The following is a 16,840-nucleotide window of genomic DNA, read 5'->3' on the forward strand; positions in this document are numbered from 1 at the left end:
TTTGATAATACCACAAACTTTTCTAGGGACAGTATACACTTTTCTCATCACACTACTCAAGCAAGGGTAATTGAGTAAAAATTAAAGCTAAAAGGTGAAAAAGAGAAAATTAGTAAAAATTAGAGAAGAACTCAAAAGAAATGCATCCATCTAGACTTATAAGTAAATCTCATAAGTTGCCAATAATACTGGTGGATACCAAAAATATAGTCTGAATGAAATCTTTGCTCAGGCAGAGCCTAAATTGTCAATAAGGAAAACACCATTTTATGTTTTTCCTGTCTTTACATTTGTCTCCTGAGCACTTGCTATTGACTTTTAAGAGAAGAAAAGCTCAGCCTGCATGGACAGCTGGTACCAACCATGACCTGTTGTGATTTTATCATCTCATTGGCACTTGGGCTTGAGAACTGAAGTTTGAATTAGAGTTAAGCACAATATGCTGTGTGTTAGCAAGAAGAGGCAAGTTTTATCCAGTGGGTTTTGAAAAACAGTGGAATAAAATCATGTTTTTAATTTCACTTTTAAAATCAGAGATTAATTAAGTTTTATATAGAAAACAGAAAAAAACCACAGCTTTGATTAACACTGAGAAGGCTATAAATACATATGCATGAAAATCCACATAAATTTATGATCGTGGATGTATATATTCACACACATAATGCTGGCCTGATTCTGAGATTTATCTTAATAGTCATTCAGCACTTCCTTTGAGCAGGAGTTTCACCAGAAGCTTATACAAAAGCCTGAGACGGTGCAAAAACTCTCCAGATTTCAGTGTTTTTCTAGAGATAGGTAAAAGGAACTTTGCTCTGATGGGTCACCTGACCAAAAAACATCAGTAGCTGCTAACATTTATCAGTGTCAACATTCAAAATCAAAAGAGAGGAAATGGAAAACAAAGTCTCAAACTCATCTATTATCTAATATTTTTGTCTATTTTATAAATTCACACAGAGGATACAAGACAGACTCATAGCAGCAGAAGAGTAAGTGACAAAAAAACCTTTAAGGGATATAAAGAAGGAGGAAAACATCAGAAAAAATCTGAACTAGGTCTTCAATATAGATTCAGTCCTTGTTTAAATTATGTCAGGTGAGAATTCCACCTAACAAGCTGAGTGAGATCACCTGAATCCTTTGCACTAAGTTTGGTTTATATTCATTATCAGGAAAAATGATTATGATTCCTTTAACTAGATTTTAAACTACATTAAGAACAAATAGCACAATTGCTCTGCAATTAATTTTTAAAATACCCATTGCTCAGTTGCATTTTTTTACCCTGGAGAATTTACAAGAGCCATGTCCCCACTTAGTTAAAGCCACCATCCCATTCTAACCAACTCATGTATACACACACAGATCTGTACGTACCATAAATGCATACTTGTCAATCACATGAATTACAGAGCGAAATGGAATTTTGCTTGTTAAAGTGTGACCATGATACACAATAGGTTCATTGTTGGTGCCATCCCAGCAGTCAATCTCCAGGCAACGGCATCCTTTTAACAGAGCACTTCAGAAGAACAAGAGAAACAATTTTGCAGCCAAAAGAAAGATAGCAAACTTTTTTATACAAGTTGCTGTGTTTCTAATTACAAGCACAGGGATTAATTACAGAAAAAACACCTCATTTTCACCATAAATAGAAATCCTACAGAATTATATGAGACAGACATACTTTCTGTTTCTGCCTATTTTAGGTGTGTGTTATTTAATAAACTTTATTAGACCTTTAAAGAATATGGGATTACCTGCATTATCTTCCTTAAAAGGCTAAAAATCAAAGATTTCAATAAAGGAATTTTAGAACAAAGGCAAATTGCCACTTAAAATAAAAGAATAAATATTTTCAATGCTATTTTGTGCTACTATTCCAAACTTGCTTAGAATTTTGAGAATCACTATATTTAAAAATCTATAGTACTTGGAGAATCAGGTTGCACTTGGTCTTTACATAAAACAGTTCCTCTCCCCAGACCACATTTCTAAGAGTGCTAAAGTTTCTGAGACACCCTGACTTTACTGCTTTAATCTGAATATGTTAGTGTCATCCCTTAAATTCTTAGGTTTCTAATATTTGACTTGCAACTAACTGAAACATTTCTTATAAACTGTTTTACTTAATTACCAAGCTGTCTTTTACATCCTGCTTTTCACACATTAACAATATGTCAAATATGCCTTTAGCTGATTTTAGCATTTTCCTCACACATACAGGAGATAAAGAGAGAGGGGGTTATACCTTCTTTGCAATTACTTTCAGCAAGGCAGCATTAACATAATGGAATTTTAAATACTGTTAGAAATTCAGTACTGTTTCTGATGGTTGCAAGTCACTAAAGAACATCAAGAGAGCAACCAAAAAAAAAATTACAAAGTGTTCAGATAGATGATGATTCCTGCTGCTTTCTCTTCATTAAAGTAGTACAAATAATTCTGGACACATCTCCTCCTAATTCTTAATACATCCTGCCCTCTCAGTGTTGCATTTACTACACAATTAATTTCTTTCTTCCCTGTCTTGGCAATAAGGCATCCTGGTCATCATCCTCTTGGAGTCACACACTGCACAGGTTCCTCTCCCTGCTGCCTACTTGAATGCCCATGTTTTGTTGTTTTTGTTGTTTCTAACCTGCCCACACCGCAACATGCACTGAACACAGATATCCTTGACACAGACATACTCCAACACACATCTTCTACATTGAACAGATCACAGCTTGCCCAGGAATTTTACATTTCTTTCAGGGAGTTATTTATTTTTTGCATGGCGTGTTGAGATTAAAAACTGATTTAATCGTGTACTGTACAATATACTATAGATTCCATTTGCTGCAAGGTTGATTTTCTGAGATGTAAGTGAAAAAAATAGATTGCTTCCAGACTATGAACAGATGGTTTGGCAAATATATTGAAAAGTGTACACACAAAATAAAATACCACTCTCATTTCAACTTGTATCTTTGATGGCTTTGTCCCTTATTTCCAAGTAGGATTGTATGTGACTTAGCATTAATTAAAAAATAAAAAAAAAAAAGCCAAAGAAAGTTTAAAATATTAAAAATTATGTCTATATACCTGGTATAGCCCCATAAGTGACTGGGTCCCATTAGCTGGTCAGCTATCAAGTAGGTGTTGTGAGAAGATGAAATAAAATAGTCACATAATGGCTGGTTCATATCTTGATAGACAGTCTTGTGCTGGCTTTTAAATATTGAACATTCGTCTGAGTTCATGTATCTTATAAATCCTTCAAATGACAACTGCCTTTTCTTCCTCACTGAACAAAAACAAAAGGAAAAAAAAAGAAATCTCTGTTGTGAAGCCACTCTGATGCACTTTCTGAAATTTTTAATAGCCAATTCTGAACACTGCTAAAGGTTATACAGCACAAAGCTTTCCTGCAATTTTAAAATTCATACCAAATGTATAAACAACGCAAACATCAGATACGTGTGACTCTGGAGCTGAATTGCTGTGGTTCAAACTTCTGAGAGGAAAAAAATGTGTTTTGACACTTTTATTCTTCTATGGACAGCACTAAGAAGAATTTTCAGTAGTCCTAATTAAATATAAATAAAATATTTGTCATTTACTTTGGAAAGTAACATGCCAGACAACGTGTTAAGGGAATCTTCTCTTTTAAAAGAACCAGGATTGTTCTCTAAAAAGTCAGAAATTCTCAATATAATCTTGCAGAAACTATGACTTCTAGCACCAAATGTCTTTGCCAGGGGTGGAAAATTCCAAATAAATATTGATCAAATCATGTTTAGAAATATTTGAAATAAAAATAGCATTGTAACCAAAGAAATAACTGTCTACACAGATGAATTGCAAATCAAGCCTATTACACTACTATATTTATAACAAAATGAACTAATTGAGTCCATACCAGTGATAGTCATCCCATTTGTTTTGGTTTTGACTGATTTAATGGCAAACAGAGCCATTACACTGCCAGCTACTGCTCTCAATGTCATGTTTGTAATGCAGTCATTTTACAAATGATATAATCTCAAAAGTTAGATTTGCTTCAAAATATAGTTTGAATTAGTGAGGGATTTTGCTCAGTTCTTACTCTAAAATAATTTTATTGTCACCGTTAGGCTAGTAGTTAACAATAAGTAAATAATCCAAGATTATTTTATGTTAATAATAGTTTAGAAGTCGATGTATACAAACTTGGGGACTGGAAATACCAGTAGGAAAACCCCCTTTTCTGCCCTGGTAATTCTTACTGCAGCTATAAGAATCAGAATGTACAAGTTAGAATTGCAATTATCGATCTTTGGTGTGTGACAGACTGGAAGTTTTACACCTGGATGAGAATTTACAGAAAATAATTGTTTCTCAATTACACAGGTCTTTGAACTAGAAAACTTGCAATGTTTTACAATGATAAAGAAAAACAGAAGGGCATCCAGACATCAAACATGCATTCACCCAACAACTTATTCCTAACAGAAGTCTTTCTGAACTTATTCTTCCAGTCTTCCATTGATGAAGAATCCACAGACAACCCAACAAAAGCATTTCAACTGCTAAATAACCTTGTTAGGAAATTTTTCATAATTAGGAAACAGAAATTTACCCTGAAACTTCCTTGCTGTCCAAAATATTTGTTCTGTTTGGTATTATTCCTCTCCTCTTTTTTCACACTTTTTCTCCTATGAACACTGCTTTTGCACTTCCCACTTTCCACTCCTTTCCTCAAAAAAAAATCCAATCCAGGGCATTTTCTGTTTCAGATTTCTGATAATTTTCGTTTTTCTGCTATCCATCTGTATTGTTAATCTTTCATAGGAGAAAACAGGATACTATTTCTTCATGGAATGTCCTGACAAACTGCAACTCACTTTTACCATCTTAGAAGGGTTTACGTATTTATTATTTTCTCCTTTTTTTTTCTAGTCACTGACAGTGACTAGTTCTTTAGATGTTCCCTTTCTAAAACAAATATTACATTTGATCTTTTCCAGTCTTTCAATTCATCATTCATTTCCCCCCTGTTTTCAAAAGTAACCTTTGACTTGTATTAGTCAAGCTTGTTACAATTTTCTAAGAACTTGGATTTGTCAACCTGTCTTCACTGACCTGATTACATCATTTAAGAAGGTCCTACCCTGTTCCATCCATATTTTTGACTATCTTACTCAGATTAATAATATTAATAATATTACAGAACCGACTGTACTTATTGCATCGGGAATTTCTTTGGTCTTCTTTTAGCTGAGAGATTTGCAGGATGACTTCTTGCAGCCTTGATGACTCTTGAAAAGTGAATCCTATAGATTTATCCACATGCACGTGGTATATTGTTCTATACTTGTAACAACTGGATTAAATTTCTACTGTCTGGATCTTTAAAAAACATTTTGAATTTTTTCACATTACTCAAAACAGAATACACTCATCCTGTATGTTTTGCCTCTAATGAATTACATGAGCTGTCTGGATTTCATTTTGGATTATTTTATTTTTCATGGTCTATAGATTTCTCTGAGCAATTACAAGTAGAGCTAGTAACTATTTGTGTGTGTGTGTGTGTACATCTTTTATGTTCTACCTTTTCTGCATTTATTTATTAAATTAGTGAAAAAATACTGGCTTTTCAGTCTTGCTTTTTTTCTGAATTATTTATGATGTTTTCCTGGCTGTTCTTGTCATCGACAAAAGTTAACTGCAATATTCTCAAGAGAAATTAATGTTCAAGCAAATATGCTAATGACCATAATCCCCAAAAAATGAACATCTAACATTGTTTTGTTAGTCAAGATGTAAGCTCATAGACTTCAGTAAAACATTCAGCTCATGTCTCCAATCAACAGACTAAAAATCTTTGTATTTTTACAGAGCTTACATTTCTGAGGAATAGCCCAGCCATGCTATTTTCTGACCACTTACAGACATTTTCTGCTTCTACATTAAAGGAAATGGGAATTCATCTCCATAACTATTCCACAGTGAAAAGACTTTCATCAAGACCTTACATTTCTCCCCTGGAGGAACCTCAGTCTTTTTCTCCATTAGGACCTTTTAGCAGTAGTTAGTGTGCACACACATATCCATTTGTTGTAGAAAGGGAAGGCAAGAAAAGATTTCTGCCTTCTCCTTGCCTCTTTTTGTTCACAAAGTTCAATGATTTCTTTTGTCTTGCCCTCCTCTTTTGGATAGTGTACAATTCATTTTATTAACAATATTCCTTTATATTGTTTGGGGTTTTTTAAAATCTGATTTAAGATAAAATTATTTTTCTCATTCCTCCTGTTAGGGTAAACTCCAGCTCTGCCATATATACAAATACTGTCATATCAGAGAGGAATTATGGATATTTGAACCTGGGTATTTGAAAAACTTGGATTACATTATACATTATTTTCAGAGTTTATTACATTCCATTTTTCTTATTTACCTTGGAATTTCTTTGAAAATGTTTCTCTTCAGAAAGAAAAAATGGAAAACTATCACAAGATGTTTGTTGCCCTGAAGGCCTTTAGAGTACCCACAATGAGGCAGACAAACCAAGCAAGAAATCACTCTGCACTGGCCAGAGCCTCCTGCAAGACCCATTTCCTCCTGAAGGGACTGAGTACAACCTGCAGCCCTGCCAGGGTCTGGGAGAGGTGTCTGGACTGAAATAGAGACTCAGGAGTGGGGAGGAGAAGAGCCTGAACGGAATGTGAGACTAGGAAATGTGGAGAGAGAGATGTTTCCCATGTTTTTAAATGTATGTGAGTGCTCTTTGCTTCCAGAGAGCTAAATGAGTAATTAAATGTCTATGGTACTTGGGACAGAGAGAGTGGAGTGGGTACAGATACATTTGCTGGGAATTTTAGGGGTGAACTCATGAGAAATACTTGCAATCACAGACAAGGGTTTTACTCTGCTATAATGGAAGGAGGAATCTTTCAGTCATTAAAAGGCAGAAACATCATCAGATGGAATTTCATACTATGAAATTTGACTACATCAGTATGAAACATTCATGCTCTAAGGGAACAGTAAAGAGAGAAGTATTTCCTTGACTAAAGTTATAATACACTTAATTCTTTTCTAGTCTCAGTTTATATTCTAGGGAGGCTTTTTCTCCCTTACCCACACTTACAGCTGGTGCATGCTGGAATAAAGTATCTATCTGAACAGCAGTTCAGTTTTCTAAGGGTTTATATCTCATAATCACCTTGTCTTGATTTTTTTCCCTGAGACTAGACCTTTACACATCTTTTCATAATCTGATATATTGTGTCTCTCAAATCCAGCCACAGCCATTGTCTTAGTTGAGATTTTTAAGCCATCTTTCTTACTTCACATGATTTTTTATGAAATCTGTGGGAGTTTGGCAGAGATGTCTCCTTTATTAAGTTTGATTTACCTTGGCCAATGGGATCAAATGCTCTCTTCTGCAAATTTGTGCTCTACATTCAGCTCTGTCTCACATACATCAAAAATCCAAAAAAAACCTTCACGACTGTGTGCACTAGGAATAAACTGCGAATGTTTTTTTTTTGCTTCACAAATACATTCTGGATTACTCAAAGTCCTTGTCTGACAGATGCACCAGGCTTATATTGTTATTTACAAAGCAAGCTGTTTTTTTTAAGACAGGATTGCATTTTTGCCCTGTTTTTGTATTGCCTAGCAGGAAAATAGGCAGGAATAGAGTCCTTGAATGGCTCTACATTGTAAATAATACTGGGATGCACTTTCTTATCCTCACTGTGCCTCTAATCCTATCCATGTAAATGAGCAGAATTTTTTTTAAAAAAGACATATATACCAAGCTTAAAAAAAAATTATTTAGTTAGCATGTTTTCTTTAATCTCATTTAATGAGTTGAGTCTTCTATTCAAAGCTAATAGTAAAACGGGAAGATAATGGAATGTTTGGGAAGAATAAAACTCTCATTGGGGTGCTAGTAAGACACAACTGTCAGGTGTGAATCACATATTTTGTGATCAATTCCATAGAAATGGCTCTTTCTACCAAAAATGCAAGGTTTTAGCGCACACGTGAAAAAACCTGTTAGTGTAGTATTTTGACATTGGGCATCTAAATTGTATAACAAGAATGAAAGATTAGTTTATTCCATACTGTCCTGAGCTAGCTACAGTACCTACAGAGAATAAATTCAAAGTTATCTGGCTCAATAGCTTTGAAAATCTCTCTGCAGAAATGTTAGGGATGCACTGGATGCTATAAATGGATTTATTTAAATTAGATGTAAAATGTAGTCATTGTTTTCATCCTAATCTTGACATAGCAGTGCTATCACATTTATGAGAGAATGGTCATTACTATTAGCAAACCTGTCAATCAAATGTCAAAGCCTGGCCTTTTCCCTTTTTGTAAGACACAGGGAGGGCAAGGGTGACAGATGAGTCCAACAGATCATCCTGATGAATAATGTTCTGTAGCAAATTCAGAACGACACTTACACAAAATGGTCTATCACAATACCATATGAATCATCTCTCATGTCAATCATAACTGGAACTTTTCAATAAATATGTTTGAGTGGGAGTATGAATTCACTCAAAGGAGCATGAACAATACAGAGGTTATTTTGTTCAGCGAGATTATTTCCAATAACAAGACAAACAAATTTATCACAGGTGAAGAAACAAACAAGAATTTGTCTCAGCATCTGAAATTTCAACCAGACATTAAATTCAACCTATAGAAACTTCAGTTGATATTTATAAAGGTGTTTTCTAATGGACTGAAGATTATTCATTGTTTAACTGTGCTATAGATTTGAACTTTCCCATCAAAACAGGTAACACAAAATAAAAGGAACCTTTTAAGCTGGTAATTTGAACAATTAGTAAACATTAGCTCCTCTGAAAGAGCAGAATATGTTTAATAAAATACAGTTAAATTTGAAAGGCAGCCTTAAAGAGTAAAGGCATAAGGAGTCACATGTTTTTATTACTGGACAGTAAGTGCCTCTAAATGAAACACCCAATGTTCTTCTGTTTCTCATTGAAAAAGTGGCATTTTCCATTTTCTTCTTCCACCACAGGTCAGCATAGAAAATCCAGTGCTATTATCCCAGAAGAAATATTTTCCCCTAGGGTTTGTTTTTCTTAACCACTTATCAATTCCACCCGTTTTCAATGACTGGGAACCAAGGAAACGAAAGAATTGAACATATTCCACTGAATAAAGTAACAGCTTGCAGCAAAATGCAGTTCTATCCTTTTCCTAGCTGTAAATTTTGCCACAAGTTGAAATCAGTGACGCTCAGCAGAAGTGTTACACCCCAACTTGAGGCACCTTTAAATAGGTGAAGAACATGTTACAGATTTATGAAGCCCTCCTCATCTCAGCATTCTAGTGATTCACAAAAGGTGACCAGGCACCTACAAAAATTTTCCACAGTGCCCCTGCAAGGAAGTCAGAAGGACATAAAAGTCTTGTCTGAGGCCTTGAATTTTCACTAAGTGACTCAAGGGAGAGAAGACAGTGTAACGAGCAGAGAAGAAAAATGGCAGATATGGACTTTAAGAAAAACAAATTGAAAATGGTTTGTAATGAGCTGAAGAACAGAATTTGTAGAAGGACTAGAAATAAAAAGATAAAGAAATGACAGAAAAAAGAACAGAGCAGAGAAAGGAGGGCACCATAAAAAGAAATTAAAACACAGGAAGAAAACATAATAAATAGATGAAAAGACATGCTTTTAAAGAAAGAAATATATGAGGTTTAGGACAACACAGTCATTGAGAGAAGCACGAGAAATAAGAGCTAGATATCAAATAGTTAAACTGTACATACCTTCATCAATGGGTTCATACTTCATAATAATTTCTAAGGCAGTTGTTTCATTAGCTTCAGTTTGAAATTGTTCTTTTATAAGAAATTTAAGGAGCTGGCTGTCAGGTAGAATTTTGCCATCTGTCGAGTAAGCCTTGAATAGTTCTTCAAACTCAGGCCTGTGTACAAGAGCTCGATAAATTGCTCTGAAGTCGTCCATGCTAATAATATTTCCTGACTGTTTGTCAATAGTTTTCTGAGGGAAAAAAGCAAGCAAAATTTATTAAAAAAAAAAAAAGAAATTAATGAAACAACATGCAATTATACAAATTATGCACCAAACACTCTTTTATAACTGACCATAAGAGTGAGCATCATAGAAGAATCCTCAGGCAACAGTGACTACAATCAGATTACACTCCTCAACTTTTAGATGACACTTTGTGTGCTACAAATATTTTATGTAAAGTAAAATGGACCATATGACACAATTAGCATCTAAATAAGTGCAATAAATTTAGATTTAATGCATTTTTAATATTCAAACACATTGTTGAAAATCTTTAAAATGCTATGCATTAAAATAAATGTGCAGCATAAAACTTATCAAGTGGAAAATATATTTAGTATAATACCTCTCCAACAGCTATTTACACCATATTGTAAATACTGTCAGTCAAATTTGCACACAAAATCAGCAACCAGTAATCTTAAAAATGAAATAAGGATGACCAAATTACCAAGAAATACAACCCTTTCAACACTTCAATAAACGAAGTTTATTGTTTCACAACAAAACAATATTCAAGTTTGAAGACAAGATATTTTGTAATAACCTATGACACCATGTTCTAATCTTAACAAGCCAGAATGTTTAACTTAGATTAATTATTCACACTTTCAGAATTCTTGAATTGTAAGCTTGTTTTCATACAGCTTACAGAATGTTAGCATAGTAATTAATTTCTGTGTTTCAGTATAAAAGTCACTAGAAAAGTTAAAAGGCCACAAAAGAATTTGAGAAGAATAATGCTTTTTTACCATTTCTGCTTTTTACATTTTTCACAGGTTTAACAATTCTATTTTTCCTTTAAAATTTTCTACTTAAAATAAGTAACTGCATATATATATAAATAAGCATAGAAATAAATATATGTCTTGCATATATATAAACATAATATATAAAAACATAAATATAATATATATAATATATAAATATAAATTGCATTTCTATATAAATATAAATATAAATATAAATATAAATATAAATATAAATATAAATATAAATATAAATATAAATATAAATTTATTAAAACATTAATATAATATAATATAATATAATATAATATAATATAATATAATATAATATAATATAATATAATATAATATAATATAATATAATATAATATAATATAACCATAATAAGATATAATATGTAATACGTATATTAAGATATAATAGCATATATATAATAATATATAACATATATTCTATTATATAAACTATATACTATATACTACATATATTAATATTATTTATTAATATATAATATAAAATATAGTATATGCTATATGCTGTATATTGTATATATGTTATATATTAGTTAATTATGTACTGATTAATTAATTAATATCAATATAGAAATATAAATGTTTCTAACATTTTAGCCTGATTTTTGCTTAAAACCTGCCAAATCAAGAGAAATCTTCTGACAAAATTGCTCACAAAAACCACAAATGGCAATCCACTGCCTCAGTGCTTATGACTGTAAACTGATGAAAATTCTCAGTTGTTGGCTCCTTAAACTGAGATGCCAAAGACACCACGTTCCAGCATCCAAACATCCAAACATGGCCCTTACTATGGCTGCTTTGGCTTCCACAGAAATGTCTAGAAGCAGGAAATTGCTTACTTGAGCTCTGGCTGCTCTTTGATCAAGAGATTGGATTACTGCTAAATTAGATTGGTTTTGAAGCCATACCATGAAAGCTAAAAGTTTAAAGATCTGGTGCCAGTTCCTTCCTATGCAGTAAAGTTCTTTCTGCACTTCTGAATAAGTACAATAGGAGTAAAAATATATTAAATAACTGAAACGAGTACAAAATTAAATTTCATGAGGAGTTCTAGTGAAAAAATCTTACAAATGAGTACTTCAGTGTTTGCTTTGAGTTTGCAAAAGAGAATAATAATGATCATTATTAACAGAAATCACCAGCAAGAAAATATTTCTGTACAAATGCTAATTATACACATTTCATTACTGCTGAGAAATTCCCCATCTAAGGTTGATTTCTTCCATCCAATTTTTAATGTTCTTAACAGTGCTGCAAATTTGCTTATAACCATTAAGCAGGAAAAGAAAATACCAACTTCTTTTGAAAATAAACAGTCTATCAGGACTTGGAGGATGTTCACTTAGTTACTGGCACAAAGAGAAGCTGGACAAAAAAGTAAAGTTTCTATTTTAGCTGCCTCCTGGTGAAATACAGGCAATAATACTACACAAAAGAACTCTTCAAATTAAAGTGATAAAAATCATGTCACTATAAAAAGATATTGTAAATTTTTGGGGTAGATTTTTATCATTCCTATTTTTATTAATGCACATCAAATTTTTGCTGTTCAGAAAAAGAAGAGACAAAGTCTTGAGAGAAATTAGATGAAAATTTATTATTCCTTAAAACCTTAATGTTCATAATTCTGATACTGCTCAAAAGAGTATTACAGTAAAATAAGCTCAAAGAGAACAGAGAAGAAAAAAGCTGATTATTCCTTAAAATTAGCTTTCTATAAAATGTATTTTGCTATGTAGAACCATTAGATTAACTGCTGATGTGCAGTTAATTACAAAGATGTCAGTAACATCCAGAATGCTTTGGATTTTTACATATTGTTTCGCTGATGAAATATTTGAACCCCTCAAACTACTGAACCCCTGTAAATCTTTCTCAAATAGCATAGGGCACCTAACAGTACTGCTATAAATAACTAGATCAGGCTATTGGGTATAATATGTTGTTAAATACAACTAGATCAGACTTCTTCTTTGCAGGTCACTTCCCTCAAATCTCCTTTTCTCTTCCCACAGCTGACCATCTCTCACATTCCTGCCAGAAACTAAAGTAGGGGGAAGATAGAGGAAACCACAAGAAATATTTTTAAGTTCTCAAGAGATCCTCTAGCTTTGAAACTTTCTCCATGCAGTGAAAGTTCAAAAAACCACAGGAAGCCTCTTCAGCCAGGGTTGAGCTCATGCTGCTGGTTCTACCTTGGTTTGAGAAGGCAAACAATGAGAGAGGAAGACAGGGTGAGGAAAGCTTAGTGCCTTCCTTCTTATGACCTTTCTGACTTGCCATAGTTAATTGTCTCTGCCAAATCAGGACAAAATTTGCCAGCTGGTTGCAACATTCTCAAAAGAATCATATCTATAAAGGTGAAAGTAAGTAAATATACATGTATTTATATAAATAAATATATATATATTTATATATATATACACACTTGTTTTCATTCCCTTAGGGAAAAAGCATTACCAGACAGATGGGGTTTTTTGGGGGGGAAATGATGTAAAGGGAAAATCTTAGATATTTTGAGTCATTACATGAAGAAAATATGTATCCAGTACTCATTTGTTAGTATTTGCTCACTGAGACAAGATCTGCTTGGCAGTAGTTTGCTTGCCTACACTAAATGAACTTAAGTCCAGCTTCTAGCTGTATCATATAATCTTCACAGAAATATCTTTAAAACTGCCACCTCTCAAGGCCAAATCCATTCCCAGGGAGTTAGAGAGCGATTCCCATCCATTCAGGCACACCTCTTAAATATTACAGGAGAGGTATAGTGGAGAAAGGAATGAATGTGTGCTGGATCTAAAGCCTGGACAGCTCAGAGAAATCCCAATTGTCCTCCTGGAAAGAGGATTTTGAGAAGATTGCTCTCATGGCTCTGTCCAGAATCAGACAGACATGTCTGGGCTCATTAGCTTGACCAGAGAAGCTGAATAGGATGAAACCAGAATGCTTTAACTTTTCTCAAGCGCAGACATGTTACAAAAAAAAACCTGGGAATCCAAACCAACATATTTTCCATCTTACACCAATTTGTTGTGGAGAAAAGACAGAGTTATGTGGGTGTCAGTCTCTCCGAGTAACAAGCAGTAGGACAAGCAGGAGTGGACTCAAGTTGTGCCAGGCTATTAGGAAAAATTTCTTCACTGAAAGTGTTGTCAAGCATTGGAACAGGCTGTCCAGGGAAGTGTCTGCGTCACCATTCCTTGAAAGTACTTAAATGCTTGCAGATGTGGTGCTTAGGGACAAGTTGCAGAGGTGGACTTTTCAATGTATTAATGGTTGGACTCAGTGATCTTAGAGATACCTTCCAATCTAAAGGCTCATGATTCAAATTCAAACCCTGGGTTATCTATTTTACACAGACATGAAAGACCTGGAGGAGGAAAATTCTTTGCTGATTTTGCACACCACACTAGCTTGAAATACATTTCCCAAAAAATTAACTTGAAAAAAATCAGCAAACATATGATGTGTGTAACTGAACTTCTAAACCATTCATTGCTTAATGTACATACACCTTACCTTGAAAACATGTTTTAAATGGTCTTCATCAAATTTTATTTGCATTTTTTCAAGCAGCCTCCTGCAGCCCTCTAAATCAACATTCCCATTCATGAAATCATTCTGAATTGTATTCCAAAACCACGTATGAGACGTCAGGTTAAGGAAGATTCTGGCCAATTAAATTGCCTTTTAATGGAGGGGATGAGGGGGAAAAGTTTAATTTCATTAAACCTAAGAAGATTGTGCTTCCCTTTCTTCATACTCTAGAACATCCTTGCATTCTGCCCTCTGAGAATGCAGCAGGCCCCAAGGTGTGCAGGAAGAGATTTCTGCTCTGTCCTCAAAGTCCCAGAGAGCAGTGACAGAAGGGCCGAAGGGAGGGTGTGATCAAGGGGTGGTCAGGGTGCAAAAAGGGCTGCAGTGAGAGGAGGGAAACGTGGGGAAGCCGAGGGGATTCAGCAGGCTCAGGGAATGGTGGGGAGTGCCAAGAAACACCAGGGAACGAGTGCTCCCAGCATTGTGCCCACCCAAACATTATCAACCGGCCCTGGCTGACAGGACTGGCTGCCCCAGGCCCTCCAGGGCATCCCCTGTGTGCCCAGGCCTGAGGGGAAAGGGCCATGTCAGGGGCATCCCAATGGCAGCTGTCACAGGGCAGGGAGAGCAGAGGAAGAGGAGAAGGTAGAAGAAGAAAAGGATATCTGTTCTCATCCATGGTGGCTGTGCACCGCCTGCTCCAGGCCCCTCACTGCAGTGGCATAGCCGAGATCTCACTTGGGCTCACAGTGGGCTCCTCATGCCACTGTGACCTGACAGAATGGCATGGAATGTTCACTCCCCCATCCTTCCAGTGTCGCTCCAGTGTTGCTCTGGTGATGTCACAAACTGCAGGCGCCCAGCACAGGCCCCTTCCTGCCCCCGCTCCACCACCCTGCCACCATCCTGTGCCTTTTCCTTCCAGCACAAAGTGTCCCCAGGCCCTGCCCCTGTCTCCCACCCATTGCTCCACCACCCTGCCACCATCCTGTGCCTTTTCCTTCCAGCACAAAGCGTCCCCAGGCCCTGCCCCTGTCTCCCACCCATTGCTCCACCACCCTGCCACCATCCTGTGCCTTTTCCTTCCAGCACAAAGCGTCTCCAGGCCCTGCCCGTCTCCCACCCTTAGGATATCCCACACCCACAGCACGTGTGCTGGCAGGAGCTGTGTGGGGCAGAGCAGGCCTTTTGCAGCCAGCCGTGCCAATGTCCTCCAGGGGAGCTTGGCCAGCTTGGCCGAGGTCTCTCTGTCCCGGTCCGAGGTGACAAGCTGGTGAGGCAGAGGCTGCCAGCACAACATCTTCCCCCAGATAACCAGGAGCACTGTGCTACCAACCCACTGCAGAGACCTGGGGGGAAATCCCTTCTTTGGGCCTTGGGGAACCAGCTGGCTTCACGGCACAGGGTGATGGTGGATGTTGAGAGTTGTGGGATGCCACCCCAAAGTGCTGGGAGGCCACCCAAGCTCCCACTTTCCTGCTGGGAACTTCTCTGTCCTCAAAACCAGCCTGGGCAAGAGCAGCTGTCCATGTCCTGCTTTGAGGCACACCAGTATCAGCCTTCAAATCACTGGGACAGCCCTTGGAAATCAGGCTGGACTTACACCCTGACTCCATTTCCCACTCGTTTTACAGGAATTCTTCCCCAGGCAAACTGCTTCGAAGTTGCCAGCTTCCGTGTAGCTGTCAGCAAGCCTGAGTGAGACTCGAAATGTGACAGACCAAAGGCAGTTTGCCACAGATTTTATGCTGAAGTGCCTCAATGCTTACTGAAATACCAGCTTTGATACAATGGCCTAAATAAAAAATGGGGGAAAAAAGACAAAATGGAGTTGTTTAATTGATTTATTTCTGGATCACTCAGGAGAGTACAGAGACTTCCAGCAGTCAATCACCACTTTAAAAATAATTCAGGTCTGCAGTGACTGGAAATAATTTGTTTGGGTTTTTTTTTTTCACTTTCTTCATGTACTTTTTAAGTACTTTACCAGGAATAGTCAAAATGTCAAAGGCAGCAGAGTGCTCCAGCTGAGATAGCAAGCAAATTCTTACTTTCCTTCGCAGTTTTAACCAAAATTATATTCATTTTTGTAATTTCACACCAAATGAAGCATTGATTATAAGGAATCTAGTAAGGAAGATCAGCAAAGACATTGGGACATTATATCTAGATTTTTTTTTTCATTGCTACTGAAACCTTGTAAATTCAGCCTTCAGGCTTTGCTTGTGCATATATCTCTGAATCCCTTATATAGATACATGAACAAAGAGAAGATCAGGACACTGGAGGAATAAATTTCTTATAGCTAGTGCAGAAGATATTTCAGGACTGACCAGGGATGTAGGCTGGGTGTTGCAGCATTAAAGAATAAAGAAATGCTATTCCTCTCTCCCAGTATTTATTACAAAGGTCAAAGGAATGCGTGTGATTTTGGTTTACTTTCAAACTATGATAGT

The 16,840-nt window shown here is 35.9% G+C and overlaps 1 protein-coding gene across 1 annotated transcript in view; it reads right to left on the bottom strand.

The window, feature by feature from the left end:
* The window catches only part of LOC131586084 (1-phosphatidylinositol 4,5-bisphosphate phosphodiesterase zeta-1-like), a 49,160-nt gene extending 33,476 nt beyond the window's left edge, over positions 1–15,684 (bottom strand). Inside the window, exons 1-5 of the mRNA XM_058852822.1 lie at positions 15,530–15,684; positions 14,367–14,517; positions 9,793–10,027; positions 3,091–3,292; positions 1,381–1,525 (exon numbers count right to left, since the gene is read on the bottom strand). Coding sequence (XP_058708805.1) covers positions 1,381–1,525; positions 3,091–3,292; positions 9,793–10,027; positions 14,367–14,517; positions 15,530–15,684 — 888 coding nt within the window. The remainder of the gene's footprint in view (positions 1–1,380; positions 1,526–3,090; positions 3,293–9,792; positions 10,028–14,366; positions 14,518–15,529) is intronic.
* Positions 15,685–16,840: the final 1,156 nt, after the last annotated feature.

The sequence above is a fragment of the Poecile atricapillus genome, chromosome 18, assembly GCF_030490865.1.
Source record: "Poecile atricapillus isolate bPoeAtr1 chromosome 18, bPoeAtr1.hap1, whole genome shotgun sequence".
Classification (NCBI taxonomy): domain Eukaryota; kingdom Metazoa; phylum Chordata; class Aves; order Passeriformes; family Paridae; genus Poecile; species Poecile atricapillus.